The sequence below is a fragment of the Triturus cristatus genome, chromosome 4_1, assembly GCF_964204655.1.
Source record: "Triturus cristatus chromosome 4_1, aTriCri1.1, whole genome shotgun sequence".
NCBI lineage: Eukaryota > Metazoa > Chordata > Amphibia > Caudata > Salamandridae > Triturus > Triturus cristatus.
This window is the reverse complement of record NC_140585.1, coordinates 539,576,664-539,596,114: the sequence shown is the minus strand read 5'-3', so window position 1 is coordinate 539,596,114 and position 19,451 is coordinate 539,576,664. Positions and strand designations below refer to the sequence as shown.

Below are 19,451 nucleotides of genomic sequence, written 5' to 3'. Positions count from 1 at the left end.
CGCTGACATGAGGGCCGCCAAGCCTTTCGAGTGCCCACCTGCCGGATTACTACTATAATCCATAGCAGACGGGCGGAGCTGCGGCGGTCTCATGGCAGCAACTGTATAAGGCTCAAAGGTGACCCTCAACTGAAGATGCCGCCGCGACAGTGCTTGCAGCATGTTCCAGCATGGTGTGGCAGGAACTGGGATGCAATTCCGGGGGGGGGGGGGGGGGGGGGGAAGCTTTATGGTCGTGAACGAGGCACCAGAGGCAAACAAGGTGTGGGTCTGTCACCGACATCTGCCAGTAACAGGTGCCGTAGGGCTAGAAGCCAGCCTTCCTAATTGACATTCTGCTCTCTAGATCTGCACTGACTGGCACGGTAAGAAAAGAACTGACTGAAGCGTGCTGGTGCTGCACCTATATAGGCACCGCACACATGACGTCTTGCATGGACGATACCGGTGGGGCCGAACAATGCCACCTACAGGCGTGCAGGGGTACTGCTCACAAAACATTTCCAAATTTAGTCTGCCACCTGGGGATAATGCTAAGGTAAGGAATCTGCTGCTATCAGTCTCAATTAGATGTGTTCACCAATCTGCACTTGTTTATAACAACTGGTCAGGAATTGAGGGAACAAACTCAAGACTAGGTCATGAAAGCCTATATGGTTTTCTAGGGTGTACAGTCACTTGCAATGGTTAACTGTATTAAATGGCTGCCAAGAATCTTCATTGTACAGCATACACTGACAGATTCGAATATTTGTAATGTTAATGGTTCAGTGCCAAGACCCAAATGAAAACTGGATAAGTTCAGCCAACAAAGGTTTGTTCCTGATGTAGAAAATCAAAAGGTTTGTTAATCAACTCTCTATGCTTTTCCCTAACCCTAGAATTTTAAAACAAGGTCTGAAATTAAAAGCGAGATTAGCTTCACAGTTAGGGATTTTTTTAGTAGGCGCAATTAGCCACTTTTAAATAGGTCTGGGAAAATGGCTTGGGTTTGAGAGACTTGCTGATGTTGTGAGCAACAAAGAAAAGTTAGACCACCTATGGCACTATTCTAAGACAAAGCACAAAGTATTAATTATGGCACTATAAAACCATTAAGCAAATTCAAAAGATCATTGAATGTTTGGGCCTTGCCGCTGCTCTAGAAAAATACAGCGGCATAGGAGCATTTCAATAATGAGGTGGAATAATATCACAACTATGTCAGAGTCCCACAGATATAGGAGTGATCATATATGTGTTTACCATATTCAAGGCTGATGATCTGTGGAAATGTATTAAGTGACTAGGGCAAGCAGAATCAGGAAAGCCCATCTTAAATAGAAGAGCAACTCTGTGGGAAGACTTTAGGGCTGGGCGACTTCCCAAAACAACAACTCTAACTCGAGGTGACTGGAACCATGCATTACTAGACAGAAAAATAGCCTAACGGTTAACAGAAGTGGTAAATATACAATATGGAGGCTAACCTGTTTATAAATAGATGTGAATTGCCAAAACATACTGAAGCACTGACACAATTAGACCTACAAAAGAGAAGGAAAAGTACTACTGCTGGGCTTACAAAAGAACACAACAGGCCACTCACTGCATAAGGCTACGAGAGGGCTTATACCCCTAAACTGCAATATTTATTGACTTTTAGGCAAAGTTAAATGGCGTAGTGATCAGGTACAGCACCACTTTCAAATTTAACTGTGGCTTACTCAATGAGGAGATAAATTAAGTGTTGTGCCAAAATGTGAAGAGCGAAGAAGAAAATGAGATATGGTCAGAAACTATGAAAGCACTCAGTCAACTAGAGTGGCAAACATCCATTGTATAAGAGTAATATCAAAGATGAAGTCCTATTGTAAAGCATGAGTTTCCTAGCGTGGCCACATAGCAAACGCAGGTTTCATGCATAGTTCGAAGCCTATAGTCACTGGTATTCATCTTGTCTTCTTTCTAATGCCAAGATGGCAGCACTGTCATTAAGAGGGAATGCATTCTTCTCTTTCTTTAATGACACTTAGATTTCGGACAGTAACTGCCAAAAGACCAGCAGGGGTAGCGTCTGGTAACTGTGTGCTTGCTGACGTTTCTCTGCATCGCACTTCACACCCAGCCTACCTTTGTATGCATCTGTTTTGTTTGTTGTTCCTTTGGGTACTTCCCTTCTTTGAAACTCCTGGCTAACATTTTAGTCCTTTTGTCTCAAGTCTTCAGACTATTTCTAGTTCTTCCATTCTACTTTTCGGCTTATACTTGCTTTTTGCTTGTAATCACATAGAGATTATACATCTAACCCTCTTAGTTACACTGTTCACCTATCCTACAGTTGTGAGAATATATAGTTATTGTTATACTATATGTTTATAATATCTAAAAGTGTTCCAATTCATGTAACAGACAAAAATGATTGCAAAGCTGCATACCAAGATGTTAGTATTGTTTGAGGGGCACTGGGGAACAGGATGATGTCGTATCAGGACCTGTGGTTCTATTACCTACCCAATTTCCCTAGGGTCAGGTACTTTTGTGCTTGCATAACATTCCAGCATCTATATACTCAAGCTCTTGGAAGACAAGGGGCTTGGCTGCTAGCATTCACCTAATGTTTGTGAAATATCATGATGGATATTTTGCTTCAAATTATATAACATTTTTAAAATCTGTACACGTATGACCACAAATCTACTTAGAAAGGGTGAAAATGCAACTCAGCAGGAAGCAGATATTTGCAAAATTATTTTATTAGGCATTGCACAGGCAACAGTTCAGGTTCAGAACCTATCCTGGACAGGACCAATAGTCTCAATCGCCCTGTCCCCTACCTCACCACAAAGCTAGTGGGATGTTGCCTATGATGGACGTTTAAAGTCATAAATCAGATGGCATGGATTCTTTCTGACAGGGTGTTTTTCTCTGCCCACTTTCCTCCAAATCATTTCTCTGCCAACACAGTGAGCTGTAACAGGGTGCACAAAGACTCTTTTGGACTAGAAGACAGATCTACTACAGACGTGAATGTCTTTCACCACAGTATTTGCTTTCTTCAACCAGGTGATGTAAAATACCAACTCCATACTAGTGCATATAAAATACCATTTCCGTAAGGGAGCCATAGCAGATACCAGAATGAGATCATAAAAATAGCCACATTTTATCATGCTGCCCACCTAACTGATTGAGCTTTCACTTGACCAGCAGGTCGACCGTACTATGACTACCTGTTTCTGCATCATCAGAATGTAGAAGAAAATATTTCATTCCATTTTCGGCACAGAAACAAGTAGCCTTGGTGTTGGTCTCCTCAAGGATCTATTATTATTACAATGCGCTTTACCTTCAAACCTAAATAACACTTATGCCAAACTGCAATTAGTGCAGAATGTGCTGGCAAGGCTCACCTTGGATATTCCGAAAAGGCAGTCTGTGTCCAAGGAACTTCACGACCTGCACTAGCTCCCAATAAAAAAAGCATATAATGTTTAAGGGACTTAACACTGAATTAAGGTTATGTTTCATTTGTATGCCCTGGGGAGAAATCTCTGTTCAGCATACAACTTGGTATCTATGCCCAGAGTTCGGAAGAAAAGATGGGAAAGCAGAGATTTCTCGGTCACAGCTGCAAGGCTCTGGAACTCGCTTCCTCGTCATCTGACTTGTATTAAATTGAACTCTTCCTTTAGGAGAGTCTTACAGACCTGGCTCTTTACCCTGTAGGGATAATTAGATTGTCTTCCATCTCGGACGACCAGCTGGGTGGCCGAGCAGTTCTCGGAGGCTAAAGCGCCTTGACAATTACGGGCAATTGTTGCACTTTATTAATTTTGTCATATAACCTTTCAATAGCTTGCACCATTTGATTAGTGAAACTGCATAAATGCTGTAGAGGGCTTCTGGGTACATAATATCAATACACCTCTCATCACAATTCTAATTATCAAGCATATATGTGTGAACTGGTCCAAGACACTAGACTGGGGGCACAGTGGACTATTGCATCCAACTCAGCGATCTGTGTTTCACCTCATGGTCACAGGTCCCAAACCTGGCAGGTCCACTCAGACTTGCACATTTAAATATATCCTCATGGTTGATAAAATGAGTAACATCAAGTTGGGGGAACTATAACTATGTTATTTCAGTGGTACAATTCTGTGCTGTGTGACCTTGAACTTCACAAATGCACAAGTTAAGTTCTTTCCACCAATATGTAACAGAAGGAACAAAGTCTCAACTGGCTAGAATTCAGCTGAAAACGTGATGCAAATATTTTCAAATTAAAGGATGGATATGTTGCAACTTATTGCTGAAGAGTTCCAATTATCTACATATCAACAGATACTTCCAGTGTCTGGACGCCATTAATTTAGTTTTAATAGTAAAAAAGTACTCAAATGGTAAAGGGCATACTTCACAGTATGAAAATGGTTACCATCTGTAAACATAACTTGCAAAACAAACGACCTGCTCAACCCAAAAAGTCATGAAAAAAAGGGAAAGGAACCAGAAATTAATTGAAGTGTGCTACCTTTCTCGATTAGATCTCCCCCTTCAACTTTGCCAGTTATCCTTTCTTGTAGCCTCTTCACCTCCGCTTCTTTCATCTCAAGTTGGTCTTTTAGAGAAGCAAGTTCATCCTATATGTAAATAAATTTCATTAAACACAATTTGGGGAAACACATTTAATTTAACAAAACAAAATGAATGAGCAATAAACAAACATGCTGAGTGGTGCCAAAAGAACTTTACCTTACCAATTAACAATACATTTTGGTCTACAAACAGCAAGAAAGATTCAAATATTTTTCAAGCAGGAATAGCATGCTGCGGAACCAAGGGAAAGGCCATTGCAAAGCATTCAGCAGTGTACACCTTCCAAGCGACATCTTCTAGTCGTCAAACTTAATGGTGATGCAGCAAGAATAAATGTTGGAGAGGTCAATGCATACCTTAAAAAAGGAATATGTTTAAATAAGAAAGAAATAGTGTGGCAGAAAAGAGGGTGTTAGACATGTTACAAAACTATCAAGTACCTCGTCAAATATCCTTACTCATGAACAATCAAGGTGAAAGGTCGGAATCTATGTACTTATAAAGGTATTTTGTATGTTCCCTACTCACTATATCCCACTCTGATGCGAATTGCTCGAAATGTTTGAGACTAAAACATGGTTCTGCTGCTGTTTTAAGTACACAAATTACCTGGTCGATGGGTTGCGGGGGGGGCCCTTTACAGGTAGAACTTTAATAAAACTACATAGAAAAGTGACCTCTCCCAAAGTAAAAACAAAAATGCAATGCAGAATTGGTAATTTTGTTTTAAAGGAGCTGTTTCTTGAGGTACGCAAATATCCTCAGGTACACATTTCTTCGAGGGATCAACTGGAATTGAATACATTTTCATGCTTATGTCATGCCAAGATGAATACTGGGATCAAACACTTAAACAGGCAATGGTTTCTGCAAACACAAAATTCCATATGCACACAAACCAAGCAAACTTCCCATTCGGAATTTAAAACGTATATACATGAATTCAAGAACAAAACTTAGGCATATTTAGATGATCACTGGACATGCACACCAACAGAAGAAACGGCTAGTTGGCACCACATAATGTCACAGTAACCAAAAGGCACGCGTTAGCCAGGACTCTACTACACCTTCAAGGACTGCGATTTTTGTTCCATCCGCTGCTTCTCATACTGCATCTGACCCAGTTTGATTTTCATGCTAGAAAGTTTGGCCATTAGAGGCTGGTAACAGAGAAGGAAGAGTTGAAGAAAACTAAAGAGAAAATAAATAAGACTAGAAGCATAAGAAATGTAAAGAAGGTGTTCATAATCAGAAGGCAGACAGGCTTTTAATGGGCAGATAGGTATATGTTGTAGTTGGAGCTCAAGGGCAAATATAAGGACATCCTTTCTAATTATGTTACAATATAGTGGTGATATTTTTAAGGCTGTATGCTGACTAGAATCCAGATAGTGCTATACCTTTCACCATACTTTGAAATAATTACATGATGGCATTAATATTGTAAAATATTTATTACGTACATCTTGTTTTACCGTAAAATCTGCACACATACCATATAGTGCTCTGACACTTCTAGAAATTAGGGTAGGATTAACAAGTGACCAAATAAAATGAAACAACCCAATCTCTTGTTATATCTTTTTAGGTGGTCTGACAAATATGCGTATAAAGTCTGCTCTCCAGAGCTGGAACAAGGTCTTGTAAATAAAAATGAGGAAAGAGATTCCGCCATTTATGCCCAAAGTCTGAAAAACACATTAGGGATGAGTGAGTAGTGACTGATGTTTGTGAAATGTAATGCTATCGCTCAGAAGCAGAGGGTGAGATGTCAGGAAAGGGAGATACAATCCACACGTTTCAAGGGGTTTAAAAATGACTGTAGTCAAATATTCCGAATCGGGTGATTAATATCCCATTGTGCTACCAGTCCGCCTATGGAGCAGTGATGCCTTATCGAATTAACATGTTTTACATTTAGTTATCAAACAAGGATGTGTCGCGAGTATTTTTGGAAGCTCCAGTGGTAGACATTTTATGCAGGAATAAATGTGAATGCAAAGCACTGCTAAGTAAAAGGCACAAAGAACAAAATGGTACATGAGTGAATCTCCTGCCCAGTACCAACAACTCGCACATGTAGATCTTTCGATACAGCAGTTAGAAGAGCATGCCTTCATCTCCCTGCAACTTTAAGATGGGCTTGAGGAAGATTAAGAATTAAGACCTCGGCCAGAGTAAGGAGGAACGACTAAAATCAGGATGAATGAAAGAATCAATATGGTAAGGACAGGTCTAATTGGAGATAAGGAGGTCACGACTGAGCCACTGCAGTAATTTGGGAATAAATGAAACTGGGTTATGGCTTACATATCACATGTAAACAAACATAGCCCTCATGTACAAAGACTAATGCTAAGGAATTGTAAATTGTGACATTTAATGATTACCTACTTGCGATTCCTTAAAAGGAATGTACAAAAATGGACTCGGCAAAAGCACACCGACTTTTACTTAATGCACTCTCATTTTGTGAATCGAACTACGTACTAATATGACGGTTCTCAAAATACAGAATCGTAGTGGGTTGCAACTCGACCTACTTCATTAATATGCATGAGGTACGTTGTACATTGTGTCCCACAACGACTAGCTACATTCACAGGCATGGTGGACTGTGATGGCTTTTAAATGAAGGATCTTTTCAATTTATCTATTTTAAATGCAGGCATTTTCCTTAAAAGAATACGGGATGAGCTTAAAAAAACCGACACCTTTTTATGAGCAGGCAGTAATCTCAAGGACCACTGCCTGCTCATAAAAAACATTTTTGAGAACATTCACAAAGGAGAGGGTGTCCCACAGACCTCTGAGGAGCTTGTAAAATGCAATGTTTTGAGACAGGATTTCAGTCGCAAACCAGTACACATTATAATTACTGTGGAGAAAGTTGAAGTTTGGGTAAGTGGTGTGCTACGGATTTAAAACTGAGAAAAGAGACTACAACAAGAAAACCAGAGTGTGACATACTCAAACCCTACATTTTAATAGCCAACTGTTACAGTGTGAGGGCCCCTAACTGTATTTAATATAGTGGTCTGTGCAAACCAGGCAACATTGACAAAATCAGCAAATATTTAGAAATGCTTTGCTAGGGTACTGTGGGACAAAAAACAAGGAAATGGGGCACTGCATTGAACATTTCATCCATATTTTTACTAAAAAGGCCATTGTAGAGCCTTATGAATGACCTGGGACCCCCATTTCGTCAGGTAAACAGGATTCATTACAAGAGTTGTAGAACGAGACAACTGGTCTTACCAGGCCATTTTCAGTTGAAGTAAACAACAGCTGTGTACAATACAGCAGACTGGAAGCCTCAGGATTGGAGCACGCCTCCACTTTCAACCAAGTCTTTAAATATCTAGTGGAATAGTGGTTCCCTGTGCTGGTTCACGGCTTTGTCTCACCATACAACAGCAATTGAGACCTTCCTGGATCAAGAGTGTGGTGGTTCGACAATAAAATAAGGGTCCCACCGACTTAGTGAGACGCCAAAATGATATAAAGTGCAAACAATTATCCCAACAGCCATGGAAAACATGGTGAGAACATGATTCTGCATCTAATGCAGGGGGCTGGGTTTATCCAAGGATCTTGAAGACTGACAAGCTATTTGTAATCTTCTGTATCTTGCAATAATACAATCAGTTTAAGCTGCGTTTTCAGACCTCACATCTGTGTGAGCCAGTATTGAGAGAAGCTATGGAGAATCTGTGCAATGATAAATCAGGCGAACAAGTAACTTACCTTCGCTAATGTATATACTGGTGGATACTCTATATAAAGGGGATTCCTCACCTCATGAATTTCCCTCAGATGCTAGACTGGATCCAGAAAACTCAAAAGCAGTGCTCATGCATGTTGGAGTTAGCACCCTGCGACTCTGTGTCAATGTCATTTTGACCCCGTGTCAATGTCATTCTGTTACAAAAGTAACAAATGGGGCCACATTTAAGAGTCACCTATGCATGCTGACGTTCGTTTCTATTGCTACTTCATCCTCTTGCTTTCTCACCTCGAGTCTGCTCAGAAAAATCTTCAAATGGCTCCCCTTCGACATCAGTAGCACCATCACCCAAGCACTCATCACCAGTCATCTGGACTGCGGCAACTCCCTATACGTGGGAATCACTGCTCAGCTTCCTAACAGACTCCAAACCATCCATTATTACCTTAACTGCACCTACAGATGCAGATCCCATCAGCAGATTCAACAAACCTGTGTGAAGATTCTTAGATTGGGATATTTTTAGATAGAAGAGCCCATACCATAGAAGGGGGAGGTGGAAGGGCATTGAGTAACAGTTAGATAAGAGTCTCCACAGAAAGAGCATTACCTAAGTTAAGCAACCTGCTCTTCTGATGGATACTTCTAACCGGAGATTCCTTAACTTGTCAATAGATACCAAACCAGTACCTCCCAGTGTGGCGGGTCTGTGGAATGGCTTAACAAAAAAGTCCTGAAGGACCAAGATTGTAAAACGATCATCTTGACAGCCCGACAGTCAAGGTAATAGAGCTTTGTGAACATGTGCAATAATGCCCATGTAGCTGAAAAATTATCAGGCCAGGCACTCCGCGTGCCAAAGCAGTGGTAGCAGCCTTGGCGGCATAGCACGCAAGACCACAGCCTGCTTGATGCAACATCACATGGTGATAAATCAATCTGTACTTGTAGAACGCAGCTTATCCCCGTGAGGGTATCCAGGAGCTTGGTTGTTGGACTTAGTCGAGCAGCCAGGTCTTGAGTATCTTCCTGAAGCCCAACAGTGATATAATGTTCTAAGGGGGAGGGCGTTCCAGGACTTGGCGGTGAGGTGGGAGAAGGAACGACCTGCACTGTGGATACAGCAGATGTGTGGAGTCTGTGTGCGGACGAGGGAAGTGGAGCAAATGTTTCTAGATGGTTGGTGGAAATTCAGCCAGTGGTTCATGGATGCCGATCCTTGGGCGTGGAGGGCTTGCAGGGTGAGCCAGTAACTTGAATAGCCATTTTTTCTGGACGGGGAGCCAGTGGAGGTTACTCAGGTGTTGGGTGATGTGGGTCTGTTTGAGCAGGTTAAGGATCAGTCTGAGTTCTGTATTGTCTGGAGCACTCATGAGTTAGGTGGTGGTTCCTATGTACAGTGTGTTGCCGTAGTCCAACCGGCTGGTGATCAAGACCTGCGTGACTGTCTTTCTCGCACTGATGGGGAGCCATTTGAAGACTCTTGTGAGCAGGCGGAGGAGATGCGTTGATCTGACGTTTCATAGTGAGTTTGCTTTCTAGGTTGATACCTTGGGCGAGTGCATGCTTTTTTGGTGTGGGAGTGGGTCCGAATTCGGCTGGCCACCAAGTGCCTTTTGAGAGGGAGGCGTAGTTACTAAAAATCAGCACTTCGGTCTTGTGGATGTAGAGTTTCAAACAGTTGTTATTCATCCAGTCTGCGATGTTCTTCATGCAGTTGTGAAAGTTAGTCTTGCTGGTGTCTGCTGAGAGCGAGAGGATGAGTTTGGTATCGTCAGTGTAGGCTATGAAATTGAAATCTTGTGCTCCGACGATGTCTAGAGTCGTCATGTAGGTGTTTAAGAGGATGGGGCTGAGGGATGAACATTGAAGGACGCCGCAGATGGTACTCATGGGTTCCGAGGTGAAGGGACGTAGTTCGTCCCGTGAGGAATGATGCAATTCATCAGAGTGCCTCTCCTTTGATCTTTGGTGCAGTCTCTTTTGGAGTCTGTGGTGGGATACGGTGTTGAAGGCTGCAGAGAGGTCAAAGAGGATCATGGCCATAGATTCTCCCCTGTCAAGTAGGGTGCGGATGTTGTCCGTGGGGACGATCAGGACCATCTATCTCTGTGATGTGGTTGGCAAGGAAACCAGATTGGGAGGCATCTAGCAGGTTGTTTCTCCCAAGGTGTTCGGTGAGCTGCCAGCTAATGGCCTTCTCCAGGACTTTGGTGGGGAAAAGGGGCAGCGAGATGGGGCGATAAGTCTGGGGTTCGCTCGTGTTTCCAAACATCGGGAAAGGTGCCTGTGGCAAAGGATGCATTGAAGATGGTGGGAAGTTGGAGGCTGATCTTCTTGCTTCCTACATTGAAGAGACGGTGGTGGGGGCAGGGGTCCAAGTGGGCTCCCAAGAGAACGGAATTCATGATGGTTGTGGTGTCCGGTGTCTTGAGCTGTCCCTTTGCGGTGAGATACTGGTTGGGGGAGGCTTGCGTTGGAGTGAGGAGGTCGGTAGGTTGGGGCTCGAAGTACCTGTAGATGGTGAATATATTGTTGCAGAAGTGGTTCGCTAGAGCTTTGCAGAGTTCCTATGAGGGAGGAATCGTGTTCTTGGTGGTTGTGGGGCCAGAGAACTCTCGGACCATGGTGGAGAGTTTCCTGGTGTGGTTGGCGCTTGCCTCAATGCAGTTTGCAAGGGCATCCTTTTTCACGTCTTTGAGTCATCTGTGGTATTCGTTGAGGGCTAACTTCAAGGTGGCTCGCTCTGTAGCATCTCTGCTGGAGCACAATCTTCTCTCCAGTTGCTCGAAGCCACGTTTCATTGTACTGAGTTATGGTGCATACCAGCTGCCTTGTTTAGTGGATCTGCAGGTTTTGGCTGGTTTGATGGGGACGACTCGGTCGGCAGTGTTGTGGAACTAGGTGTTGACGTTCTGGACCACTTGCTCTAACTTGCTAGCTGCGTCGGGCTGGGTGGTGTTGATGTGGGCCATCTAGTGGGTCTGTGTTACTTTGCTCCAGCTGCAGAACGAGGTGTTGAGGGGATTGGTGCCGGTGACCTTGATCTTGTGATGGTGAAGTGGATGATAGAGTGGTCGGCCCAGTTGAGTTCTGATACGTGCATTTGACTATTGCTGGACATGAAGCTAGGGTCCATGTGTCCTGTTTTGCTAATGGGGTCTGTAACCAGTTGTTAAGGCCAATGTTGTCCATGGGTTCCCCTAAGGTTGGTGGAGTTGGTGCAGGTGGGGTTGTCTAGGTGGAATTTGTGGCCACAGAGGAAGAGGTTGTGCTCTGACATGATGGTGAGTGGGGCAAGGACGTCTGTGATTGTATAGCAGAGGCTGGTACGCGTTCCTCGGGGTCTGTAGGTGATGGTGCCTTTGATGGTTATTCTGGTGTTGGAATTTGAAGTGTTCCATTATCGGTGTGGTGTGGTCTTTGGTGGCGGTGCAACAGATAGTTTTTGTGGATGACGACTGTAGGAAGCAGGCTCTATATAAACTATATCAAAGTAAGGTATAGTGTGCACAGAATCCAGTGGAACCCCAAAGGTAGGCTGAGGTAAAAGTAGATAATACCTTACTCTCCATTTGTGATAGTGTGGGCGAGCAGTAAGGGTTTCTCAGAGGGTAGTGTTAAGCATTTATTGTACACACAGGGGCAAGAAATTATGTCACACACTCAAAGATTGAACTCAGATCAATTTGTTTGTATAAAATTATTATTTATTTGTATTTTATTTTCTAGAACCAAGCCAGGCCTGGTTCAGCTAAGTGTGATATCACTTTGCAAGAATAATGCAGTTAAATACAGTTTGAATGCAGATGAATGCAATTAGATTGGTTACAGGTCAGTCACTTGTTATCAAGTTACTTTTTAGATAATTTTTAAGTTACTTTTTCTACTCCGTGTGATATGCCTAGATATCACACAGGGACATTTCCTAGAGAAAAGGTAAGTAAATAAGATTTTGTACATTTGCAGTTTCTTAGAATTTCATAAAAACCAACTCCACACTTAGAACAATTTTCACAGAAAGTTAGTCAATGCAATCCTCTGGGAGGAAATTAAGTTGTCAGTTTAAAGGTATGTACTTTGTTTTGGGAGATGGTTTTCTGGGGTTAGTACCAGGATTCCCCTAGGGTCAGGTATGCACTCTCAAAGCACCTTCAGCTGCACAAGGGCGGTCGGGTGCAGAGTGCTGAGGCCCAATGTTATCCAATTAGGGATTGGGGCCTCTGGTTAGTAGCTGCTCATGAGCAGACCAAAAGGTTGTGGGAGCAAAGCTCCTAGTGTTGGGCTCAGGACAAAGGGGGTTTAGCACACAAAGTGCACCTACAGCGGCACAGGGGCGGCCGAGTGCAGGGGTGTTCTAGCTAGCTCAACTAACTATAACAGGCGAATTTCTCTGGTTTTATACAAGTCATATGTCCAACTAACTATAACGTCCCTGAAACCTTTGGTTTTTTTCAGTGAATTTTTAAGGTATTTTAAATGCCAATTCCTAACTAGAACGTCCCTGACACCTATGTTTTTTTCAGTGAATTTCTAAGGTTTTTTAAATGCTAATTTCTAACTATAACATGCCGGAAACCTATGTTTTTTTCAGTGAATTTCAAAGGTTTTTTAAATGCTAATTTCCAAGTATAACGTCTCTGAAACCTATGGTTTTTTCAATGAATTTAAAAGGTTTTTTAAATATCAAACCACTATTGTGTATTTGTCATTAATACTATTTTTTCTAACTTTTCAACTACATAAAATAAACTGCAAAAGTACTATGTAGCGTAATACATTTCACAAATTACGAGTTTTTAAATAATTCAAAACAATTTAACATTCAGATAACAATTTTTCTCCCTTTTTTGCTGTCATCAGATACTACTTAACTTCACTATTCACAGTGATGCCAGTGTAGTTTCTTCATAAACAGCAGGGGGAAAAAAAAAACAATCAACTAGATTGTTAAAAAAAAATAAAAAATAATTCTCTCAAATATAATACAAAATCAACACAAATAACACATCCAATAGTACTTCAAATGTTCAAAGCTTACCTTTACTTCGTAGATGGTCTGCAAATTTACCCAATACGCCAGATAATGTATCAAAAATTTCACTTTGAAAGCGTCCTATATGAATTCCTTAAAGATCTTATGTAGTTTCTCTGCACAATTTTTTCCAATACACCACATAATGTATCAAAAATTTCTTTTTGAAAGCATCCAGTATGAATTCCTTAAAGATCTATACACCTTCCTATTAAAGCCAAATAGTGTATCTAAAATCTTTGTTTCAGAAACATTAAGTATGGATTGGGTAATTCATAAGGCAATCTCGGTTTCATTTCCAAGTGTGTATCATTACAGTGACTCCAACCGTTATTACACTTTAAATAAACTGTATAATTTCCACTTGTAGTAGTACTTCCAGCATGGAAAACAATAGCAACTGTTGCAAAAGTTCTTCCAGAAATAGATACTTTATTAGCACCAAATTTTTTAATTTTGGTTTCCGCTTTTCTTCCATTTGGTCGACAGCGTTGCAGCATTATAATCAAACATTTTCCATATCTTTGTAGGCATAATGCAGATAGCATTCTTGATTTACAACGAGAACACATCTCATGATCAGCTTCTTTTACTATTTTGCAGTCAGGGATTGTTAAATATAAAAATTGTTCTCTGTCAAACTATAGTGCTTGAAGTTAACGAACACTCTTCACATTTATGTTCCCATTTGTAACTGAGTCCAAAGAAACTCTCAATCTGAATTCCTTCATCTTCTAGTACTCCAAGCATAACCATCAGAAATTCTTGTGCATCTTGCTGTATATTAGCACTGAACGTTATAGATCCAGCACATGTATCCAACAGTTGGTGAATACCAGAAGCAGAATGAATCTTACTTCTATCAGTTCTCAATTCTTGAAATAAACTGTAGAGTGCAGAACAAAGTTTTTTCCTGACTTTCTATAATTTCACCACAAACATCTTCAAGAAAAACATTTAGAATGACATTACCATAGCAGTTGACACCAGAATCATTTTCTAATTGGTATCCAACAACATCATCACTTGTTTGTATTTTCTGCTCCTTTACATCTTTTCTGTTGATTTTCTTTCTGCTTTTCAACCAGAGTTAACTCTTCAACATATTTGCGTTTTGAACACACAACACGTTTCTCATAAATAGGATATTCACCTAAATGGGGAGCATAAAGCCTTCTCAAACGATTATATTCTCTTACACAATTAACATCAGCACTAAACTTGTTCTCATCAAAATCAATTAAATACAAACCAGACAACGTTCTAACTTGAGATAATGCAACATATACCATTACCTCTTTAAACAGTTTTTCCAAAATTTACCAAAGTATTATCTACACTTAAACCTTGTGATTTGTGAATAGTTATTGCATATGCTAAACAGAAGGGAAACTGTTTTCTACGAACATACAAGTCTTACAAGCAAGAAACGTGCGGCAGGACGTGCAATCTGTCTTACCTCTGCAATCTGATCAAATTTAACTTTCAAAAATTCAATTCCATTTCCATTTTGATATTTTACAAAATCAACAACTTTCCCCATTGCTCCATTCACTAAACCTTCTTCTACATTCAGATTACGCTTCAAAATTACCCGACAGTTTAAACATACATCTAAAAAAATTCTAAGCCAACAGTTTTTGATAGACTTTTCCAAAGAATCCAATTTAGTCTGTAGTTTTTCTGAAAGAACAATTGTTATTCCTTGATGCTCTATTTTATCAATAGCTTAAATGTGAACTATTTCTTGATTTCCCAATTTCATAAGCTCTCTATTAAATGTATAACACTCTTCCACTGTAGGCATTAAGCAAACTATAGACTTTTTTCCTTTCATTTTCTTGTACATTACTTCTGCTGGTGTGTTTTCATTTGTAAACAAGTTCTTTAGTAGATGACTTTGAAAAGCTGGGTTACCATGTTTGCTTAGAACACCAATTCTTACATCTTTTAGAATATTTCCATAATGTTCATCGCTTGCTTGTCGCATATTCTGAGTGAGTTCTTTATATTCAAAATGTAACCACAGATTCACATTTCCAATACTGCCCAAAGATTTCTTATTGTCTCGATGTAGAAGAGTTTTAAACACTGGTTCTCCTTTTACAGGGGTTAGTTGTAGCAGATCTCCAAATACAATTAAATGTTGTCCCCCCCCCAAAGAGAACGTCGTAATCTGTTTTTAATACCTGTTGCATTCTTAAGTGTACAAAAGCAAGCATTAAGTTTGAGACCATGCACACCATCAATAATTAAAAGCTTCATTTTCTTCAGCACTCTTGACACTTCATAAGAAGCTTCTCCAGACAACTTTTGATATTGTAATTTATTATCATGCTCCACTGGTGACATCAATAATCTATGCAAAGTAACTCCTTTAACATTGTGTGCAGCTAATCCAGTTGGAGCTGTTGCCACACAACATAAATGTGAACCAGTAGTTTTTTGAAAATAACTGATCAAAACTTTAATGAAAAAACTTTTACCTGTCCCAGCTTGACCACTGATGTACATCAGAAGAGGTTTAAAAGATGAACACACACATTCTATTTTTCATGCAACAAACCATGTTCTATCCGTTCTTTCACTTGCACATATATTTCTTTCTGTTCAACATTTACTTGTTCTTCTAACTTTTCCAATGTTATATTCTCCTTGTGTGCTTGTTGCATTGCAATTTCAACTTCATGCATAGCAATCGCTGCTTCATTTTCCAGCATTGGTTGTCCAAGAGGATCTGGACTACATGGACCACTACTTTGAATATCTTGAGAACTTTCATGAGGTATTTCAGCTATAATAGTCTTTTCCTGTTCAACTTCCTCATTCAACATTTTTAAATATGGAAGGAAAATTGGACATCGAATGCTATCTTAACAAGCATTAAAAGAATCTTCGTAGCAGTCAAACTCTCCAAGTAATTCACTTTCGCTACGCCATGGTTTAAACAGCTGCAGAAGGGCTAAATAGTAAAATTCTCGCTTATCTGGAGTTTCACAACTAAGTTTCTTGTGGTTTATAAGATTACCCTTTGCATGTCTTACTAAACAACCATGACATTCAACCACTGCAAGCTTTCCTTCTTTTAAATTCTCTTTAACATTTCTTTTGAAGCTGTAATGTTGAAGTACATCATACAGACATAGCTGTTCCAGATGTGGACTCCTTTTCGGATAGTATGTGTCCAACATATTAGTTTTAAGAATGTCTGTACTATCTGGCTCATTTGCTGCTAATTGTTCAATTTCTTTCAATGATTTCAACACTCTATTTCGTTTGCAGGCAAGACCTAAACTTACCCAAATGATTCCTCGTGACTTTGAATATAAACTTGAACACAAGCGGTCTGAACATTCATACGATCCAATTTCTCGGTGGGAAAGCATTTTCAAACTAAAGCTGTATCATTTTTGCTAAGACTATTCTCTTGTGCAATTTCTTCCCACATTTGTATCATCTCTGTTTTTTCAGATTTTGTTATGTACGATGTAACATAACGTGCAACAGCAATTGAGTTATCCGCAACATACTGGATGTCCATGTTCGCATTCCACATTTTTAAAAATACTGCACTATAGTCACTGATATACTTTGACACTTCTGTTCTTTTCAAGTTGTAGGTATTCTTTGGAGATTTACGAGTTATTGTGTGCCTCACAGAAGAAAAAAAAATAATTTACTCTTCCTTTACAAATGACTGGACGGGGAAAACCAAACCGACATTTGGTGTAAAATTTTCCTTTAGACTTGTATTTTCTTCTGCAGTACTTTCCACAACGGTGACTTTGGAAACGTAAAACTTGCTGTCTCAAGCTTCTATCTCCTCCTTCTCTTGGAATCTCACATGTCACATACTGCTCGATGAAAGACAATACGGTTTCATCAGAATCAGTTCCAAATTTAGGTGCATCCTTGACCCATTGTAGCATATGTATATGAGGTGCACCTCTTCCTTGGTGCTCCTTTCTCCAAAAGAAATCGGTAACTTCTCCAAGAGGTGGATTCTTTTTATTACAGATAAAAGACATCATACCTTGAAACGTATGATTAAAATATCAGCACACATTTACAGGATCCAATGAACACAGTTCACCAGGAGTCTTTATGTCAACATTTTTTATATTAAAATTTGCTTCTCTTAAAAACTCAAGCAAATCTTCCCATGCATACTCTGCACAGCTAAGTGTGACAAACCATGTTGGTGTACCTAAGTTCCATAACATACACTTGAGTTCTCCATGATGACGATACCAATACTCATTTGGTCCATGTTGACATGCCATCAAATTGATTAATCGTGCTTCTAAATTTTCATCTGTTTCTTGAACTTTCTCCACAAATTCTTTCGCAGAAAGAAGTGATTGATGAACTCCAGTTTTAAGTATATGAATCACTGCATACGAGAGAGAAGACAGATCACTTTCAAACAAAAGGTGAAATATGTATGGAAATCTAGGATCTTCAGAATATCATCTTGTTGACCGATATTCTGAAGCTGGAATCCGTACAGGTCGGTCATCATATTGTCCACCTTCTCCAGTAGGAAACAACTGTGGAAAACAACGAGCTTCCAAGCTTTTCTCCCATACACTCATTGGAGTTCCCTGTGCTTTTTTCATTTGAAATAACTCACTGCTACTTCCTATCACTTCTTTTGAATGCAAAGGACATATTGTATAATGTTCATAAATCTCTTCAGTCCTTGACTTGTCCACTTTCTGTATTTGACCACTTGAAATTTCAAAATCATCTTTTAAACGTATTACCTATTCATCCACATTTACATTTTTGTAATAAATATTGTTCTCTATAAGATGTAAGGTAGCCTTTTCAACATTGTTAACATCCACAAATTCTTGCCATATTTTCCGACTCTTTGTGGGTACACCATTTACTAAAATAACTACTGCCTCATCTTCCTCTCTCTCTCCAGCAATAGTTTCAATGTTTTTCTTTAAAATCCAAAGGTAAGTACACCACTCTTCCTTTCAGCCCTCTTTGTAAGTCTGTTGGTGGCAGTTTACCTGTTTTAGGCTCCATCCGAATTATAGTTTGAAAAAGATGAACAGATTGAATTAGAACCGACTCATATGTATTCAATTTGGCCAGCTCCTGCGGAATAGCTACTAACTCCAACTTATTATGCACTGCTCTAGCAGGCATTTTGTTCTCTTCTAATTTGTTGTAACAATATTTACATGTACGTTGATCACTACCTAACTCAAATCGACCTTCAACAAACAAGTAAGTTGCAAATTCTTCCCACTTATCATTGTTCTCCTTTCCAAATACAAATCAACATTCCTACTTTGACTTTTATAATGAGGATATCGACAACAAACAAAAACATAGTTTGGTAGTTCAGAGCACACTACATTAAACTTTCCAATTTCTTCTTCAAACTGATCGGTGCTAATCACTTTCTCATCTCCTCCAACATCTGTAATTGTCAAACTTTCACTTTCTATGAACTACTCTTCTGAACCAAAATATCGCATTTCAATATCATCACACTTTTTTTGAACATCTGATAAAGAACCATAGAAAAGACTTCCATTCAGTTCACTTAAACTTAATGCAGGACTTTTTACATAGTACAGTTTCTTTATACAAGTTCCGCATTCCTGAATGGTGTACTGCTAACATCCTCAAATGATGAAAAACACTTTTTCAAACTTTTCTTGAAAGACAAGCCAGAGAATGCCCATACTTCTCAGTATATTTTCTTACATTACATGGATCTAGTACTTGTAACAACTTAATCTTCTGTTTTATACTTTTCTGAGTATATTCTCGTAGCAAATTTCTCATTATATCAATGGATTCCTGTTGAATACTACAAATGCTACTACAACTCCACTTATACACAGGAGCTCGTGGACGTTTCCCTTGCACTTCTTCAGCTATTAACTCTTCTGCACTTTTACCAACCATTTCCTCCTTTGGCAGAGGAACACCATCCTGAACTTCGTAGCAACGACCTCCAGTATCAACTGCAAATGATAAACTATTTTCCTGGAAGTAACTTTCCTCATTAAAAAAAGGCTCAGTACTAGAATTATGTCTCCAATGTCCACTAAAGATTTTACAAAAGTTGGT

At 39.8% G+C, this 19,451-nt stretch overlaps 1 protein-coding gene across 37 annotated transcripts in view; it reads right to left on the bottom strand.

Annotated features, from left to right (window-relative positions):
- PPFIBP1 (PPFIB scaffold protein 1) overlaps positions 1–19,451 on the bottom strand; it is a 1,024,139-nt gene that overhangs the window by 618,672 nt on the left and 386,016 nt on the right. For 19 of the 37 annotated variants that reach the window (XM_085652808.1, XM_085652812.1, XM_085652809.1 and 16 more), the window contains 2 exons: positions 5,655–5,747; positions 4,520–4,628 (listed from right to left, as the gene is read on the bottom strand). In XM_085652808.1, the coding sequence (XP_085508934.1) occupies positions 4,520–4,628; positions 5,655–5,747 (202 nt within the window). The remainder of the gene's footprint in view (positions 1–4,519; positions 4,629–5,654; positions 5,748–19,451) is intronic. The other 18 variants (XM_085652838.1, XM_085652839.1, XM_085652841.1 and 15 more) reach the window with 1 other exon arrangement.